Genomic DNA, 17,171 nt, shown 5'->3' on the forward strand with positions numbered 1-17,171 from the left:
AGTTTGGATGGTGTATCAATACACCCAGTCACTACAAAGATACAGGCGTCCTTCCTACCAGTTTAATGGCTGTGACATTGTAGTTACTCCACAATACTAACCTAATTGATTGAGTGAAAAGGAGGAAGCATGTACAGAAAACAAATATCTCAAAACATGCATCCTGTTTCCAACAAGGCACTAAAGTAATACTGCAAAAAAATGTGGCAAAGCACAAAGTGTTATGGTTGGGGCAAATCCAATAAAACACATTGCTGATGACCACTTTCCATATTTTCAAGCATAGTGGTGGCTGGATCATGTTATGGTTATGCTTGTAATCGTTAAGGACCGGGGAGTTTTTCAGGATAAAAACAATTAATGGAATGGAGCTAAGCACAGGCAAAATCCTTAAGTAAAACCTGGTTAAGTCTGCTTTCCACCAGACACTCGGAGATGAACTCACCTTTCAGCAGTACAATAACCTAAAACACAAGGCCTAAACTACACTGGAGTTGCTTACCAAGAAGACAGTGAATGTTCCCAAGTGGTCGAGGTACAGTTTTGACTTAAATCTTAAGACTTGAAAATGGTTGTCTAGCAATGATCAACAACCAATTTGATAGAACTTAAAGAATTTAGAATATAATAAAAATGGGCAAATGTTGTACAACTCAGGTGTTCAAAGCTCTTAGAGACTTACAGTTTTAATCACTGCCAAAATGTGTATCACTGCCAAAGGTGTAGCATGTATTGACTCAGGAGTGTGAATATTTATGTAAAAGGAGACACACTATATATACAAAAGTATGTGGACATACATACCCTTTAAAGTAATGGATTTGGTTATTTCAGCCACACCTGTTGCTGACAGGTGTATAAAATTGAGCACACCGCCATGCAATCTCCATAGACAAACAGGCAGTAGAATGGCCTTACTAAAGATCTAAAGATGTCATAGGATGTCACCTTTCCAACATGTCAGTTGGTCAAATTTCTTCCCTGCTAGAGCTCCCCGGTCAACTATCAGTGCTGTTATTGTGAAGTGGAAACATCTAAGAGCATCAACAGCTCAGCCATGAAGTGATAGGCCACACAAGCTCACAGAATGAGCGAGTAAAACTTGTCTATCCTTGGTTGAAACTAGAGGTCGACCGATTAATTGGAATGGCCGATTAATTAGGGCCGATTTCAAGTTTTCATAACAATCGGAAATTGGTATTTTTGGACGCCGATTTATTTAACTAGGCAAGTCAGTTAAGAACACATTCTTATTTTCAATGACAGCCTAGGAACGGTGGGTTAACTGCCTTGTTCAGGGGCAGAAAGACAGATTTTTACCTTGTCAGCTCAGGGATTCAGTCTTGCAACCTTACGGTTAACTAGTCCAACGCTCTAATGAGGAGCCTGCCTGTTACGCGAATGCAGTAAGAAGCCAAGGTAAGTTGCTAGCTAGCATTCAACTTATCTTATAAAAAAAACATCAATCAATCATAATCATTAGTTAACTAAACATGGTTGATGATATTACTAGTTTATCTAGCGTGTCCTGCGTTGCATATAATCGATGCGGTGCGCATTCGCGAAAAAGGACTGTCGTTGTCCAACATGTACCTAACCATAACATCAATGCCTTTCTTAAAATCAATACACAGAAGTATACATTTTTAAACCTGCATATTTAGCTAAAAGAAAGGTTAGCAGGCAATATTAAACAGGTGAAATTGTGTCACTTCTCTTGTGTTCATTGCACGCAGAGTCAGGGTATATGCAACAGTTTGGGTCGCCTGGCTCATTGCGAACTAATTTGCCAGAATTTTACGTAATTATGACATAACATTGAAGGTTGTGCAATGTAACAGGAATATTTAGACTGATGGATGCCACCCGTTAGATAACCGATGGCTAGCTAGTCTCATGTCATATGTTCTGAGCAAGGAACTTAAACTTTCTTACATATATTGCACTTTTACTTTCAACACTTTGTTTTTGCATTATTTAAACCAAATTTTTGGTTTCATTATTTATTTGAGGCTAAATTGATTTTTTTTTTTTTTTGAATTTTACCCCTTTTTCTCCCCAATTTCGTAGTATCCAATTGTTGTAGTAGCTACTATCTTGTCTCATCGCTACAACTCCCGTACGGGCTCGGGAGAGACGAAGGTTGAAAGTCATGCGTCCTCCGATACACAACCAACCAAGCCGCTGCTTCTTTAACACAGCCCTCCCTAATCCAACCCGGAAGCCAGCCGCACCAATGCACCGGAGGAAACACCGTGCACCTGGCCACCTTGGCTAGCGTACACTGCGCCCAGCCCGCCACAGGAGTCGCTGGTGCGCGATGAGACAAGGACACCCCTATCGACCAAGCCCTCCCTAACCCGGGCGACGCTAGGCCAATTGTGCGTCGCCCCACGGACCTCCCGGTCGCGGCCGGTTACGACAGAGCCTGGGCGCGAACCCAGGGCTCTGATGGCACAGCTGGCGCTGCAGTACAGCGCCCTTAACCACTGCGCCACCCGGGAGGCGAGGCTAAATTGATTTTATTTATGTATATCAAGTTAAAATAAGTGTTCATTCAGTATTGTTGTAATTGTCATTATTACAAATAAAACATTTTTATTTTTATTTTTAAATCAGCCGATTAATCGGTATCGGCGTTGAAAAATCATAATCGGTCGACCTCTAGTTGAAATACTCTCTACCGAGTTCGAAACTGCCTCTGGAAGCAAAATCAGTACAATAACTATTGGTTGGAAGCTTTATGAAATGGGATTCCATGGCCGAACAGACACACACAAGCCTAAGATCACCATGTGCAATGCCAAGCGCCGGCTGGAGTGGTGTAAAGCTCTCTGCCATTGGACTCTGGAGCAGTGGAAACACGTTCTCTGGAGTGATGAATAACGCTTCACCATCTGGCAGTCCAACGGTCGAATCTGGGTTTAACGGATGCCAGGAGAACATTACCTGCCCGATTGCATAGTGCCAACTGTAAAGTTTGGCGGATGAGGAATAATGGTCTGTTGTTTTTCATGGTTTGTGCTAGGCCCCTGAAGACCAGTGAAGGGAAATCTTAAAGCTACAGCATACAATGACATTCTATTCGATTCTGTGATGTGGCAACAGTTAAGGGAAGGCCCTGTGCACAAAGCCATGTCCATGCAGAAATGGTTTGTCAAACATATTTGGGATTAATTGGAACGCCAACTGCGTGCCAGGCCTAATCGCACAACATCAGTGCCACTAATGCTTGTGGCTGAATGGATGCAAGTCCCTGCAGCAATGTTCCAACATCTAGTGGAAAACCTTCCCAGAAGAGTGGAGGGTGTTATAGCAGCAAAAAGGGGCACCTACTCCATATTAATGTCCATGATTTTCAAATGAGGATGTTCAATAAGCAGGTGTCCACATACTTTTGGTAATTTAGTGCATTTCATTTTCAATACATTCGCAAACGTTTCTAAAAGCATGTTGTTTTCATTGTCATTATGGAGTAGTACTGTGTGTAGAAGAAAAACATTTTTTTATCAATTTTGAATTCAGGCTGTAACAACAAAATGTGGAATAAGTCAAGGGGGTATGAATACTTTCTGAAGGCACTGTAAATGGATGGAGGAGGAGGAGAACAGAAGAGGCAGGTACCATAGATTGCGACCATAAAGTACTGCTAGAGCAACTACAACAAATGATCAAAGGCACGTTATAGAGCCAACACACAACAATGAAGATCAAATGCAACTTTTTTCAAAACACACCTGTGATCTTTTCAAGGTAGAGAAACGTGCATGTTCCACACTAGTTCCTACCCTGTCAACACCATAGGTTATCAAAAGGTCAACTCCCAATACCAGACAGAATTAATAGGACAGGACCACCCTGAGTAGAGGACCTTGTGCATTTCAGGTAAAATAGCAACCCAACGTTTATATCCCGGGACAAATTAGCTAGCAATAGCAAGCTTGGTAAATAGGACAAATTAGCTAGCAACTGCAAGCTAGCTAGCTAAATTGCCATAAATGTTTAATGCTTTTCGACCTGTCTCCAAATTAATATAATTGGTTCAGAGTTTGTTTTGATATTTCAACATGCGTGTCGTGATCGCGTTTGGTGTGGGGGGGACAAAATCAATATGCGCACGATGGCGGGTGGACGAACACACGCGCCCGGTTTGGGTATGGTGTCAGACAGAATTTATTTTCCTGAATCCACAGGGGTAACTCCAACTCCTCCCCCTGGCACAGACTGAAATAGCCGAGACCTTTGATAATGTTTGGATCATCATCAACCACCATAGAAAGGCAATAATGGGATTGTTAAGATGTGGATATGGTTATTTGTGTGTGTGTGTGTGTGTGTTGACCCCATGCCCCTGTTTTACCCTGATCTGCTAAACCATATCCATCCTTTACCCCTTTTCTCATCTCACTTTCCCTTTCTTTTTCTATGTTCTACGGTATGTGAAGAGAGAAAAACAAACTGTCATCTCTTTCCTCCGGCCTTCCCTCGCCCTCTCCACATGTAGACGTGATCTCACCAATGCGGGCAGCAGTTTCTCCTCCAGTAGTGACACAAAGGCAAGAGTGTCCGCCCCTTCCTTGGCTGAGAGGTCATAGTCAGCGTTGTATTTCTGAAAGACAAGGACGGTCAGTCATTTAGTTTAGATATGGGATATCAGGTCCTAGATGAGAGTATGGATGCCGTTACAAAATAGTCAATAGAATTTACCAGGTAAAAAGACAGTCATAGCAAAAGTTCAGGTGAAAAGGCCTTTACAAAGCACAGAGAGGAATCTATACTGAACCAAAACAGAAACGCAACATATAAAGTGTTGGTCTCATGTTTCATGAGCTGAAATGAAAGAACCCTGAAATGTTCCATACGCACAAAATGCTTATTTATCTAATTTTGTGCACATTTGTTTACATCCCTGTTAGTTAGCATTTCTCCTTTGCCAAGATAATCCATCCACCTGACAGGTGTGGTATATCAAGAAGCTGATTAAAAAGCATGATCATTACACAGGTGCACCTTGTGCTAGAGACAATAAAAGACCACTCTAAAATGTGCAGCTTTGTCACACAACACAATGCCACAGATGATTCAAGTTGGGGGAAATGTTCAATTGGAATGCTGACTGCAGGAAAATCCACCAGAGCGGTTGCCATAAGCCACCTCCAACATAATTTTAGATATTTGGGCATTACGTCCAACCGGACAAAAAAAACGCAGACCACATGTAACCACGCCAGCCGAGGACTTCCACATCCGTCTTCTTCACTTGACGGATTGTCTGAGATCAGCCACCCGGACAGCTGATGAAACTGAAGAGTATTTCTGTCTGTAATAAAGCCCTTTTGTGGGAAAAAAAAAACTAATTGTGATTGGCTGGGCCTGGCTCCCCAGTGGGTGGACCTATTCCCTCTCAGGCCCAACCATGGCTGCACCCCTGCCCAGTCATGTGAAATCCGTAGATTTGGGCCTAATGAATTTATTTCAAATGACTTATTTCCATATATGAACTGTAACTCAGTAAAATCTTAATTATTGCATACACACACATATATTATATATATATTATATAAATATATAATATTATTTATTTATTTATTTATTTATAGAGATAGAGATAGAGATAGAGATAGATAGATAGATACACACACACACAAAGTTGAGAGCCATTTCCCTGTAATTTCAGGGAGTTACTATACTGTAGGTCACCAAGTGCTAACAATCAGTATCTATATAATGTGTGTGAAATGCTTGATATTGTATGTGATGTAAACAGGTCTACTTTCTTGGGGACCTGAATATTGATTGGTTTTCATCAAGCGGAAGCTTCTCACTGTAACCAGTGCCTGTAATCTGGTTCAGGTTATTAATCAACCTAGCAGGGTGTTTACAAACACTACAGGAACTATATCATTCTCGTGTATTGATCACATTTGTACTAATACTGTAGAAAAGGGATCTTCAACTAGATTAAACCGCCGGGTCAATTTTTTTTTTTTTTTGTGAAGAATCAACAACAAGTGGGACACAATCATGAAGTGGAATGACATTTATTGGATATTTCAAACTTTTTTAACAAATCAAAAACTGAAAAATTGGGAGTGCAAAATTATTCAGCCCCCTTAAGTTAATACTTTGTAGCGCCACCTTTTGCTGCGATTACAGCTGTAAGTCGCTTGGGGTATGTCTCTATCAGTTTTGCACATCGAGAGACTGAAATGTTTTCCCATTCCTCCTTGCAAAACAGCTCGAGCTCAGTGAGGTTGGATGGAGAGCATTTGTGAACCGCAGTTTTCAGTTCTTTCCACATATTCTCGATTGGATTCAGGTCTGGACTTTGACTTGGCCATTCTAACTCCTGGATATGTTTATTTTTGAACCATTCCATTGTAGATTTTGCTTTATGTTTTGGATCATTGTCTTGTTGGAAGACAAATCTCCGTCCCAGTCTCAGGTCTTTTGCAGACTCCATCAGTTTTTCTTCCAGAATGGTCCTGTATTTGGCTCCATCCATCTTCCCATCAATTTTAACCATCTTCCCTGTCCCTGCTGAAGAAAAGCAGGCCCAAACCATGATGCTGCCACCACCATGTTTGACAGTGGGGATGGTGTGTTCAGCTGTGTTGCTTTTACGCCAAACATAACGTTTTGCATTGTTGCCAAAAAGTTCGATTTTGGTTTCATCTGACCAGAGCACCTTCTTCCACATGTTTGGTGTGTCTCCCAGGTGGCTTGTGGCAAACTTTAAACAACACTTTTTATGGAAATCTTTAAGAAATGGCTTTCTTCTTGCCACTCTTCCATAAAGGCCAGATTTGTGCAATATACGACTGATTGTTGTCCTATGGACAGAGTCTCCCACCTCAGCTGTAGATCTCTGCAGTTCATCCAGAGTGATCATGGGCCTCTTGGCTGCATCTCTGATCAGTATTCTCCTTGTATGAGCTGAAAGTTTAGAGGGACGGCCAGGTCTTGGTAGATTTGCAGTGGTCTGATACTCCTTCCATTTCAATATTATCGCTTGCAGAGTGCTCCTTGGGATGTTTAAAGCTTGGGAAATCTTTTTGTATCCAAATCCGGCTTTAAACTTCTTCACAACAGTATCTCGGACCTGCCTGGTGTGTTCCTTGTTCTTCATGATGCTCTCTGCGCTTTTAACGGACCTCTGAGACTATCACAGTGCAGGTGCATTTATACAGAGACTTGATTACACACAGGTGGATTGTATTTATCATCATTAGTCATTTAGGTCAACATTGGATCATTCAGAGATCCTCACTGAACTTCTGGAGAGAGTTTGCTGCACTGAAAGTAAAGGGGCTGAATAATTTTGCACGCCCAATTTTTCAGTTTTTGATTTGTTAAAAAAGTTTGAAATATCCAATAAATGTCGTTCCACTTCATGATTGTGTCCCACTTGTTGTTGATTCTTCACAAAAAAAAATACAGTTTTATATCTTTATGTTTGAAGCCTGAAATGTGGAAAAAGGTCGCAAAGTTCAAGGGGGCCGAATACTTTCGCAAGGCACTGTACCTCAGCTGAATCTGGTAATGAATGGTGTGGCTGTTGAGCAAGTTGAGGATACTAAAGTGACCATAGATTGTAAACTGTCATGGTCAAAACATATTGATTCAATGGTTGTAAAGATGGGGAGAGGTCTGTCCGTGATAAAGAGATGCTCTGCTTTTTGACACCACACTCCACAAAGCAAGTCCTGCAGGCTCTAGTTGTATCTTATCTTGATTATTGTCCAGTCAGAAGTGCTGCAAAGAAGGCTGCAGCTGGCCTAGAACAGAATGGCAAGTTTTGCTCTTCATTGTAATCAGTGCAAATATCAATCTCTTAGCTAATAGTTGTGGAAATACTAACTGCATCGCTTCTTGTTTTTATAAAGAGACATTGTTTACATAGTCAATTTACACACAGCACTGGCAAAATTCAAGGAAACATACAGTATGATACAGAGCCATGATAGAATGGAACTCCCTTCTTTCTCATATAGTGCAAGTGAACAGCAAACCTGGTTTCAAAAAACAAATAAAGCAACACCTCTTGGCACAATGTAAATAGTCTGGTGGCCATTTGATTAACTGTTCAGCAGTCTTATGGCATGGGGGTCGAAGCTGTTAAGGAGCCTTTTGGTTCTAGACTTGGCGCTCCGGTACTGCTTGCCGTGCGGTAGCAGAGAAAACAGTCTATGACTTGGGTAACGTCTGACAATTTTTTGGGCCTTCCTCTGACACCACCTAGTAGTATATAGGTCCTGGATGGCAGGAAGCTTGGCTCCAGAGATGTACTGGGTCGTACGCACTACCCTCTGTAGCGCCTTATGGTCAGATGTCGAGCAGTTGCCATACCAGGCGGTGATGCAACTGGTCAGGATGCTCACGATGGTGCAGATGTAGAACTTTTTGAGGATCTGGGGACCCATGCCAAATATTTTCAGTCTCCTGAAGGGGAAAAGGTGTTGTCGTGCTCTCTTCATGACTGTCTTGGTGTGTTTGGACCATGATAGTTTGTTGATGATGTGGACACCAAGGAACTTGAAGCTCTCAACCTGCTCCACTACAGCCCTGTTGATGTTAATGGGGGCCTGTTCGGACCGCCTTTTACTGTAGTCCACGATCAGCTCCTTTGTCTTGCTCACATTGAGGGCGAGGCTGTTGTCTCATCGTTGTTGGTGATCAGGCCTACCACTGTTGTGTCGTCTGCAAACTTAATGATGGTGTTGGAGTCGTGTTTGGCCACGCAATCGTGGGTGAACAGGGTGTACAGGAGGGGACTACACATCCCTGAGGGGCCCCAGTGCTGAGGATCAGCGTGGCATATGTGTTGTTGCCTACCCTTACCACCTGAGGGCGGCCCGTCAGGAAGTCCAGGATCCAGTTGCAGAGGGAGGTGTTTAGTCCCAGGGTCCTCTGCTTAGTAATGATCTTTGTGGGCACTATGGTGTTGAACGCTGAGCTGTAGTCAATGAACAGCATTCTCACATATTTCTTCCTTTTGTCCAGGTGGGAAAGGGCAGTGTGGAATGCGATTGAGATTGCGTCATCTGTGGATCTGTTGGGGCGGTATGCAAATTGGAGTGGGTCTAGGGAATCCGGAAGGATGCTGTTGATGTGAGCCATGACCAGCCTTTCAAAGTACTACATGGCGACCGATGTGAGTGCTACGGGGCGGTAATCATTTAGGCAGGTTACCTTTGGTTCCTTGGGCACAGGGACTATGGTGGTCTGCTTGAAACATGCAGGTATTACAGACTCGGTCAGGGAGAGGATTAAAATGTAAGTGAAGACACTTGCCAGTTGGTCTGGGTGTGCTTTGAGTACACGTCCTGGTAATCTGTCTGGCTCCGCGGCTTTGTGAATTTTGACCTGTTTAAAAGGTCTTGCTCACATCGGCTACCGAGAGCTTTGCTTGTTTGATGGTTCATCTGAGGGCACAGCGGTATTTCTTATAAGTGCCCGGATTAGTGTCCACCTCCTTGAAAGCGGCAGCTCTAGCCTTTAGATCAATGAGGATGTTACCTGTAAATCCATGGCTTCTGGTTGGGATATGTACGTACGGTCACTGTGGGGATGACGTTGTCAATGCACTTATTGATAAAGCCGATGACTGAGGTGGTATACTCCTCAATTCCATTGGATGAATCCCGGAACATATTCCAGTCTGTACTAGAAAAACAGTCCTGTAGCGTAGCATTCGCATCATCTGACCACTTCTGTATTGAGTGAGTCACTGCTACTTCCTGCTTTAGTTTGTGCTTGTAAGCAGGAATCAGGAGGATATAATTGTGGTCAGAGTTTACAAATGGAGGGTGGGGGAGAGCTTTGTATGCATCTCTGTGTGTGGAGTAAAGGTGGTCTAGAGCTTTTTCCCTCTGGTTGCACATGTGACATGCTGGTAGAAATGAGGTAAAATGGATTTATGTCCCTGGCCACTAGGAGTGCCGCTTCTGGATGAGCATTTTCTTGTTTGCTTATGGCCTTAAATAGAGTTGGTTGAGTGCGGTCTTAGTGCCAGCATGGGTTTGTGTTGGTAAATAGACACGAATAATAGATAGTATGGTCTACAGCTTATAAGGTACTCTACCTCAGGCGAGCAATACCTAAAGACATTGCGAACCAACTGTTATTGACAAATAGACACACAACCCTCGTCTTACCAGACGTAGTCCCTCTGTCCTGCCGGTGGGTGGAGAAAATACCGCCAGCTCTATATTATCCGTGTCGTCATTCAGCCACGACTCGGTGAAACATAAGATATTACAGTTAATGTCCTGTTGGTAGGATAATCTTGATCGTAGGGCATCGATTTTGGCAAATAGAAGGGATGGCAGTGGGAGTTTACTCGCTCGCCTACGAATTCTCAGAAGGCAGTCTGACCTCTGATCCCCTTTTTCTCCATATTTTCTTCATGCAAATGACAGAGATTTGGGCCTGTTACCAAGAAAGCAGTATATCCTTCGCGTCGGACTCGTTAAAGGAAAAAGCTTCTTCCAGTTCGAGTAATCGCTGTTCTGATGTCCAGAAGTTATTTTCGGTCATAAAAGACGGTAGCAGCAATATTATGTACAATAAAGTTAAATGCTATTTTTTTTATACAAATATAGCATGTGACCTACTTGTTGTGTGTATGAACTGACGTATGTGTAACTGATGCAAACACACACACACACTACACTAGTCACTTTAAACAATGCCACTAATAATGGTTACATATCTTAATACTCATTTCATATGTATATACTGTATTTTATACCACCTATTGCACCTTGCCTATGCCGCTTGACCATCGCTCATCCATATACTTATATGTACATATTCTAATTCACCCCTTTAGATCTGTGTGTATTAGGTACAGTTGAAGTCGGAAGTTTACATACACTTAGGTTGGAGTCATTAAAACTCGTTTTTCAACCACTCCACAAATTTCTTGTTAACAAACTAGTTTTGGCAAGTCGGTTAGGACATCTACTTTGTGCATGACAAAAGTCATTTTTACAACAACTGTTTACAGACAGATTATTTCACTTACAATTCACTGTATCACAATTCCAGTGCTTCAGAAGTTTACATACACTAAGTTGACTGTGCCTTTAAACAGCTTGGAAAATTCCAGAAAATTATGTCATGGCTTTAGAAGCTTCTGATAGGCTAATTGACATCATTTGAGTCAATTGGCGGTGTACCTGTGGATGTATTTCAAGGCCTACCTTAAAACTCAGTGCCTCTTTGCTTTACATCATGGGAAAAGAAAAAAGAAAATCGTCCAAGACCTCAGAAAACAAATTGCAGACCTCCACAAGTCCGGTTCATCCTTGGGAGCAATTTCCAAATGCCTGAAGGTACCACGCTCATCTGTACAAGCAATAGTACGCAAGTATAAACACGATGGGACCACGCAGCCTTCATACCGCTCAGGAAGGAGACATGTTCTGTCTCCTAGAGATGAACGTACTTTGGTGCAAAAAGTGCAAATCAATCCCAGAACAACAGTAAAGGACCTTGTGAAGATGCTGGAGGAAACAGGTAAAAAACGATCTATATTCACAGTAAAATGAGTCCTATATTGACATAACCTGAAAGGCTGTGCGTCAAGGAAGAAGCCACTGCTCCAAAACCACCATAAAAAAAAGCCAGACTGCGGTTTGCAACTACACATGGGGACAAATATCGTACCTTTTGGAGTAATGTCCTCTGGTCTGATGAAACAAAAATAGAACTGTTTGGCCATAATGACCATCGTTATGTTTGGAGGAAAAGGGGGGAAGCTTGCAAGCCGAAGAACACCATCCCAACCGCGAAGCACGGGGGTGGCAGCATCATGTTGTGGGGGTGCTTTGCTACAGGAGGGTCTGGTGCACATCACAAAATAGATGGCATCATGAGGAAAAAAAATTATGTGGATATATTAGAAGCAACATCTCACGACATCAGTCGGGAAGTTAAAGTTTGGTTGCAAATGGGTCATCCAAATGGACAATGACCCCAAGCATACTTCCAAAGTTTTGGCAAAATGGCTTAAGGACAACAAATCAAGGTATTAGAATGGCCTGACCACAAAGCCCTGACCTCAATCCTATAGAAAATGTGTGGCCAAACTGAAAAAGTGTGTGTGAGCAAGGAGGCCTACAAACCTGACGCAGTTACACCAGCTCTGTCAGGAAGAATGGGGCAAAATTCATCCAACTTATTGTGGGAAGCTTGTGGAAGGTTTGACCCAAGTAAACAATTTAAAGGCAATGCTACCAAATACTAATTGAGTGTATGTAAACTTCTGACCCACTGGGAATGTGATGAAATAAATAAAAGCTTAAATAAATAATTCTCTCTACTATTATTCTGACATTTCACATTCTTAAAATAAAGTGGTGATCCTAACTGACCTAAGACAGGGATTTTTACTAGGATTAAATGTCAGGAATTCTGAAAAAACTAATTTAAATGTGATTGGCTAAGGTGTATGTAAGGTTCCGACTTCAACTGTAGTTTTTGGGGAATTGTTAGATTACTTGTTAGATATTACTGCATTGTCGGAACTAGAAGCACAAGCATTTTGCTACACTTGCATTAACATTAAAAAAATAGAGATTGTTTTCCACATTTATTTAACCAGGTAGGCCAGTTGAGAACACGTTCTAATTTACAACTGCGACCTGGCCAAGATAAAGCAAACAGTTCGACAAAAACCACAACAGAGTTACACAAACAAACATACACAATAGAACAATCTATATACAGTGTGTGCAAATGTAGTAAGATTAGGGAGGTAAGGCAATAAAATAGTGGTAAAATAATTACAATTTAGCATTAACACGAGTGATAGATGTGCAGAAGTTGATGTGCAAGTAGGGATACTGGGGTGCAAAAGAGCAAAAATAAAGAACAATATGGGGATGAGGTAGTTGGGTGGGCTATTTACAGATGGGCTGTGTACAGATGTAGTGATCGGTAAGCTGCTCTGACAGCTGATGCTTAAAGTTACTAAAGGAGATATAAGACTCCAGCTACAGTGATTTTTGCAATTTGTTCCAGTCATTGGCAGCAGAGAACTGGAAGGAAAGGCAGCCAAAGTAGGTGTTGGCGTTGGGGATGACCAGTGAAATATACCTGCTGGAGCGTGTGCTACGGGTGGATGTTGCTATGGTGACCAGTGACCTGAGATAAGGCAGGACTTTACCTAGCAAATACTTATAGATGACTTATAGATGGGTTTGGCGACGAATATGAAGCGAGGGCCAGCCAATGAGAGCATACAGGTCGCAGTGGTGGGTAGTATATGGGGCTTTGGCGACAAAACAAATGGCACTGTGATAGACTACATCCAATTTGTTGAGTAGAGTGTTGGAGGCTATTTTGTAAATGTCATTGCCGAAGCCAAGGATCGGTAGGATAGTCAGTTTTTAGTAGTCATGTTTTTAAATGTATGTAAATAAAGTTTTTTGTCTGTAATGTACTTTTTGTTATGTGTCGGACCCCAATAAGACTGTTGCCATTGGCCCTAACCCCTCAATCTGTAAGGTCGAAGCAATATGGGAGACGCTTTACCACAACACTGCTAAACAAATCATCTGTTGCTCAACCTGTGGGGTATACTACAAAGTAGGATCAATGAGTTAGCCAACTAATTTGATAAACAACCAGAAACAACTATTGATTGATTTCTGAAAGCTAAACTTAGATGTGTTTTTGGTTGTTGTAGTCAATTAGACCATGTCTAAGCTTATCTTTCTAAATTGTAAAAGGTTATTTCAGAATATTAAGGCAAGTTAGCTGGCTAATTTATTCATCCTGATTTGTAGTATACCCCTCTGGTGACTTGATGAGAGACCCCTTCCATCTATGCAGAGTTTATGGCCAAGATTTCTACACCAGAGGCTCACAACCCAGCCTAAACCACACAATTAAGCCTAGTAAATCACTATGCCAAGACTTTCTACCAATAAAGGTCAATGCAACAACTCATAACCAGTTAATTTCCACCCCCAAGACTCACTGTCCCTGGACAGCAATATATTTAAGGACCTCAAGTTTTGCCTACGGTCTTCCTTTTGCATACCAGTTGTATCAGTTTGGCAGACGAGAAAGACCCCTGCACTTATGCAAAAGTGTGCCTTTTTTAAGTTTCTTAACCATACTTCTTAATATGGTTGGTTAAATGGTTATTTCAAATAAAAAATTGTTTAACATAAACTTTAAATCCGAGTGTGTGAACCTCCACTTTGAGTACTGACAATTTAACTTGAACGCACCAACAAAATAACTAGTGCCCAACCCAACTATAGATGTGGAGGTCTTGTAGAGATTACCATGTTGTTACTGGAGCTCAAGAAAATACTTGTGAAACTAATTTCTAACTTGAATCTGCATGCCCAGAATTTATAAGCAAGGGAATATACCTTGAAGCCAAAAGCAGTACACATTGGAAATCAGTTCCTGACTATGACGATATCTACAAATGGCTCCGGATGTCACTCACCTGTTTGTTATTAAGAATGTCTCAACCTTTTAGTGTTACATTAACACACGTTTCCTATAGAACAGCTCATAATTTGGCAGAGCATCATCACCCACCTGTTCCCTCTCCAAAAGGATGGGGGTGGAGGGGGAGGTTGTCTTTCACCTGCTTACCATTCATCTCCCCTGTGGGAAGAGGAAGAGACATGGTAGGAATAGGACTCACCTGTTTTCTAAGGTGAATGATGATATTACTGGGTTTGGAAAGACTACGAGTACTTTCCTCCGTGGTCTTCAGTGCCGGCAAGGTACCTGAAACGAGGGACCAGAGCAGTCAGCCGAAAGGGCGCAATCAAGGTCGTCTTTATTGCAATCGCTCTGCGCAGATTATCTGACCTCACTCACAACGCGTGGAAAAGTGTTTAACATCTCAGGAAACACATTAAAATGATATAGCGATCTTCTGAAATGGATAGCGGGAATGCAAAAAACAACGATCCAGACAGTAACCATAAAGACCTCAGAGTCGTCTGAACCCCCTGTGGTGTGAGGAAGCCAGGAGGGTGCAGCAAAACTGGGCTGGCATACAAAGAAGGTGGTACTGAGAGATATGAGAACGTCAGGTGCTCGCTGACCTTTTGACTGTTACCACACGACCTGTGACCCCTATTCTACTCCAGTGAGAAGAGGGGGAAAGTAAGAGCTTCCTGTTCTCATATATCAAACCATGGCTTTCTTCGTTCCTAAGGGTGAGTGAACGCAGACGGTAAAGTAACACTATGGGAGTTGTGTGATGTGTGAGCCTGTACTGAGTTCAGTGAGTTCATTCCAAAAAAGGCATGTGAGTACTAGGGCTGGGAATTGCCAGGGACCTCATTACGATATCAAAATGCTTAGATGCTGATAAGATAAGAATTGCAATTCTCCCTATTCTATATGTATTGTGATTCGATTGCGATTTGATGTTCCAAACATATTGCTCACTATACACTGTGTACAAAACATTAGAAACACCTTCATAATATTTACATGCACACCCTTTTGCCCTTTGAGAACAGTCTCAATTCGTCAGGGCATGAACTCTAAACGGTATCGAAAGCATTCCACAGGGATGTTGGCCCATGTTGACTCCAATGCTTCCCACAGTTGTGCCATGTTTGCTGGATGTCCTTTGGGTGGTGGACCATTCTTGATACTCACATGATACTGTTGAGTGTGAAAAACAGCAGCATTGCAGTTATTGACACATTCAAACCGGTGTAGCTGGCACCTACTACCATACCCTGTTGAAAGGCATTTCAATCTTTGTCTTGCCCATTCACCCTCTGAATGGCACACATTCACAATCCCTGTCTCAATTGTCTCAAGGCTTAAAAATCCTTCTTTAACCCGTCTCCTCCCCTTCATCTAGACTGATTGAAGGGGACTTAACAAGTGACATCAATAAGCTTTCACCTGGATTCATCTGGTCCAGTCTATATCATGGAAAGAGCAGGTGTTCCTATTGTTTTGGACACTCAGTGTGTGTCTGCTGAAGAGAGACGAGACAGCATAAGAAAATGACTTTTGATCAGTCATGGAAATAAAAGTGCTGAAAACGTATTTAAAAGAAGATAAATACTGGAGTTTTAGCGCAGGTAATGCCGACTAGCGCTAGCCAAGCTACCTAGCAAAAAAATACAACATTTAAAATTGATACTTGAAGTCAAAATATATCTATATATAATATCATCCAAAATAATATTGCAATATGTATCGATTTTTACGATAGTGAGAACAGAACATAGCAGTGCTCTGGGTTGGAATTACCTGTGGGGCTTCTCCAGGGGTTGGTGATCTTGTGGACTTTGAGTGGAGCACCAGCAAACTTGGCATAGGCCTGAGAGAAAGAAAGACAGAGAAACAGATGAGCAAACAGTTTCCAATAAAGTTTATGACTCAATATAATAAATGCCATTTAGTAGAAGCTTTTATCCAAAGCAAGTTACAGTAACGCGTGCATACATTTTACATATTGGTGGCCCCGGGAATCAAACCCAGAACCCTGGCTGTGCAAGCCCCATGCTCTACCAACTCTCTATCAACTCTGCCATACAGGACCACAGTAATGGAGTCTTATGGATTACTTTGGTACCTTATACTTTAGGACAGCGAGATGCCTCTTTCACCACAGAGAAACTATTCAAGCAAGAAGAACACCACTTCTTCCAGATAGCACTGAAGAAATTACATGTCTTTGGAACTGAAGAGAGGTGCATGACTCTTTTCCAGCCAAAATACCAGATTACAAAGCTCATTACCTTCTTGAAAATTCAGTGAATGTTTAAATAACACAACGGCTCCTTCAAAGACCAAGAGATCTCGTTAGGAAAACTCAAAAGGCAAGAATATCCTGACATTTTCAACCTCCCCTGTCAGAGTCTGTAATACCAACATGTTTCAAGCAGACCACTATAGTCCCTGTGCCCAAGAACACTAAGGTAACCTGCCTAAATGACTACCGACCCGTAGCAATCATGTCTGTAGCCATGAAGTGCTTTGAAAGGCTGGTCATGGCTCACATCAACACCATCATCCCAGAAACACTAGACCCACTCCAATTTCCATACCTCCCTAAAAGATCCACAGATTATGAAATCTCAATTGCACTCCACACTAGAGGTCGACCGATTAATCGGAATGGCCGAATAATTAGGGCCGATTTCAAGTTTTTATAACAA

At 42.0% G+C, this 17,171-nt stretch overlaps 1 protein-coding gene across 2 annotated transcripts in view; it reads right to left on the reverse strand.

Annotated features, from left to right (window-relative positions):
• The window catches only part of LOC110488230 (metaxin-1), a 29,093-nt gene that overhangs the window by 2,801 nt on the left and 9,121 nt on the right, over positions 1-17,171 (reverse strand). The window contains exons 2-5 of one of the 2 annotated variants that reach the window (XM_090227964.1): positions 16,261-16,330; positions 15,907-15,982; positions 14,678-14,763; positions 4,517-4,609 (exon numbers count right to left, since the gene is read on the reverse strand). In XM_090227964.1, the coding sequence (XP_090084090.1) occupies positions 4,517-4,609; positions 14,678-14,763; positions 15,907-15,916 (189 nt within the window). In that variant the 5' untranslated portion in view covers positions 15,917-15,982; positions 16,261-16,330. The remainder of the gene's footprint in view (positions 1-4,516; positions 4,610-14,677; positions 14,764-15,906; positions 15,983-16,260; positions 16,331-17,171) is intronic. The other variant, XM_021560369.3, reaches the window with a different exon arrangement.

The sequence above is a fragment of the Oncorhynchus mykiss genome, chromosome 30, assembly GCF_057628025.1.
Source record: "Oncorhynchus mykiss isolate SJ-2025 chromosome 30, ASM5762802v1, whole genome shotgun sequence".
In the NCBI taxonomy this organism is placed as follows: domain Eukaryota; kingdom Metazoa; phylum Chordata; class Actinopteri; order Salmoniformes; family Salmonidae; genus Oncorhynchus; species Oncorhynchus mykiss.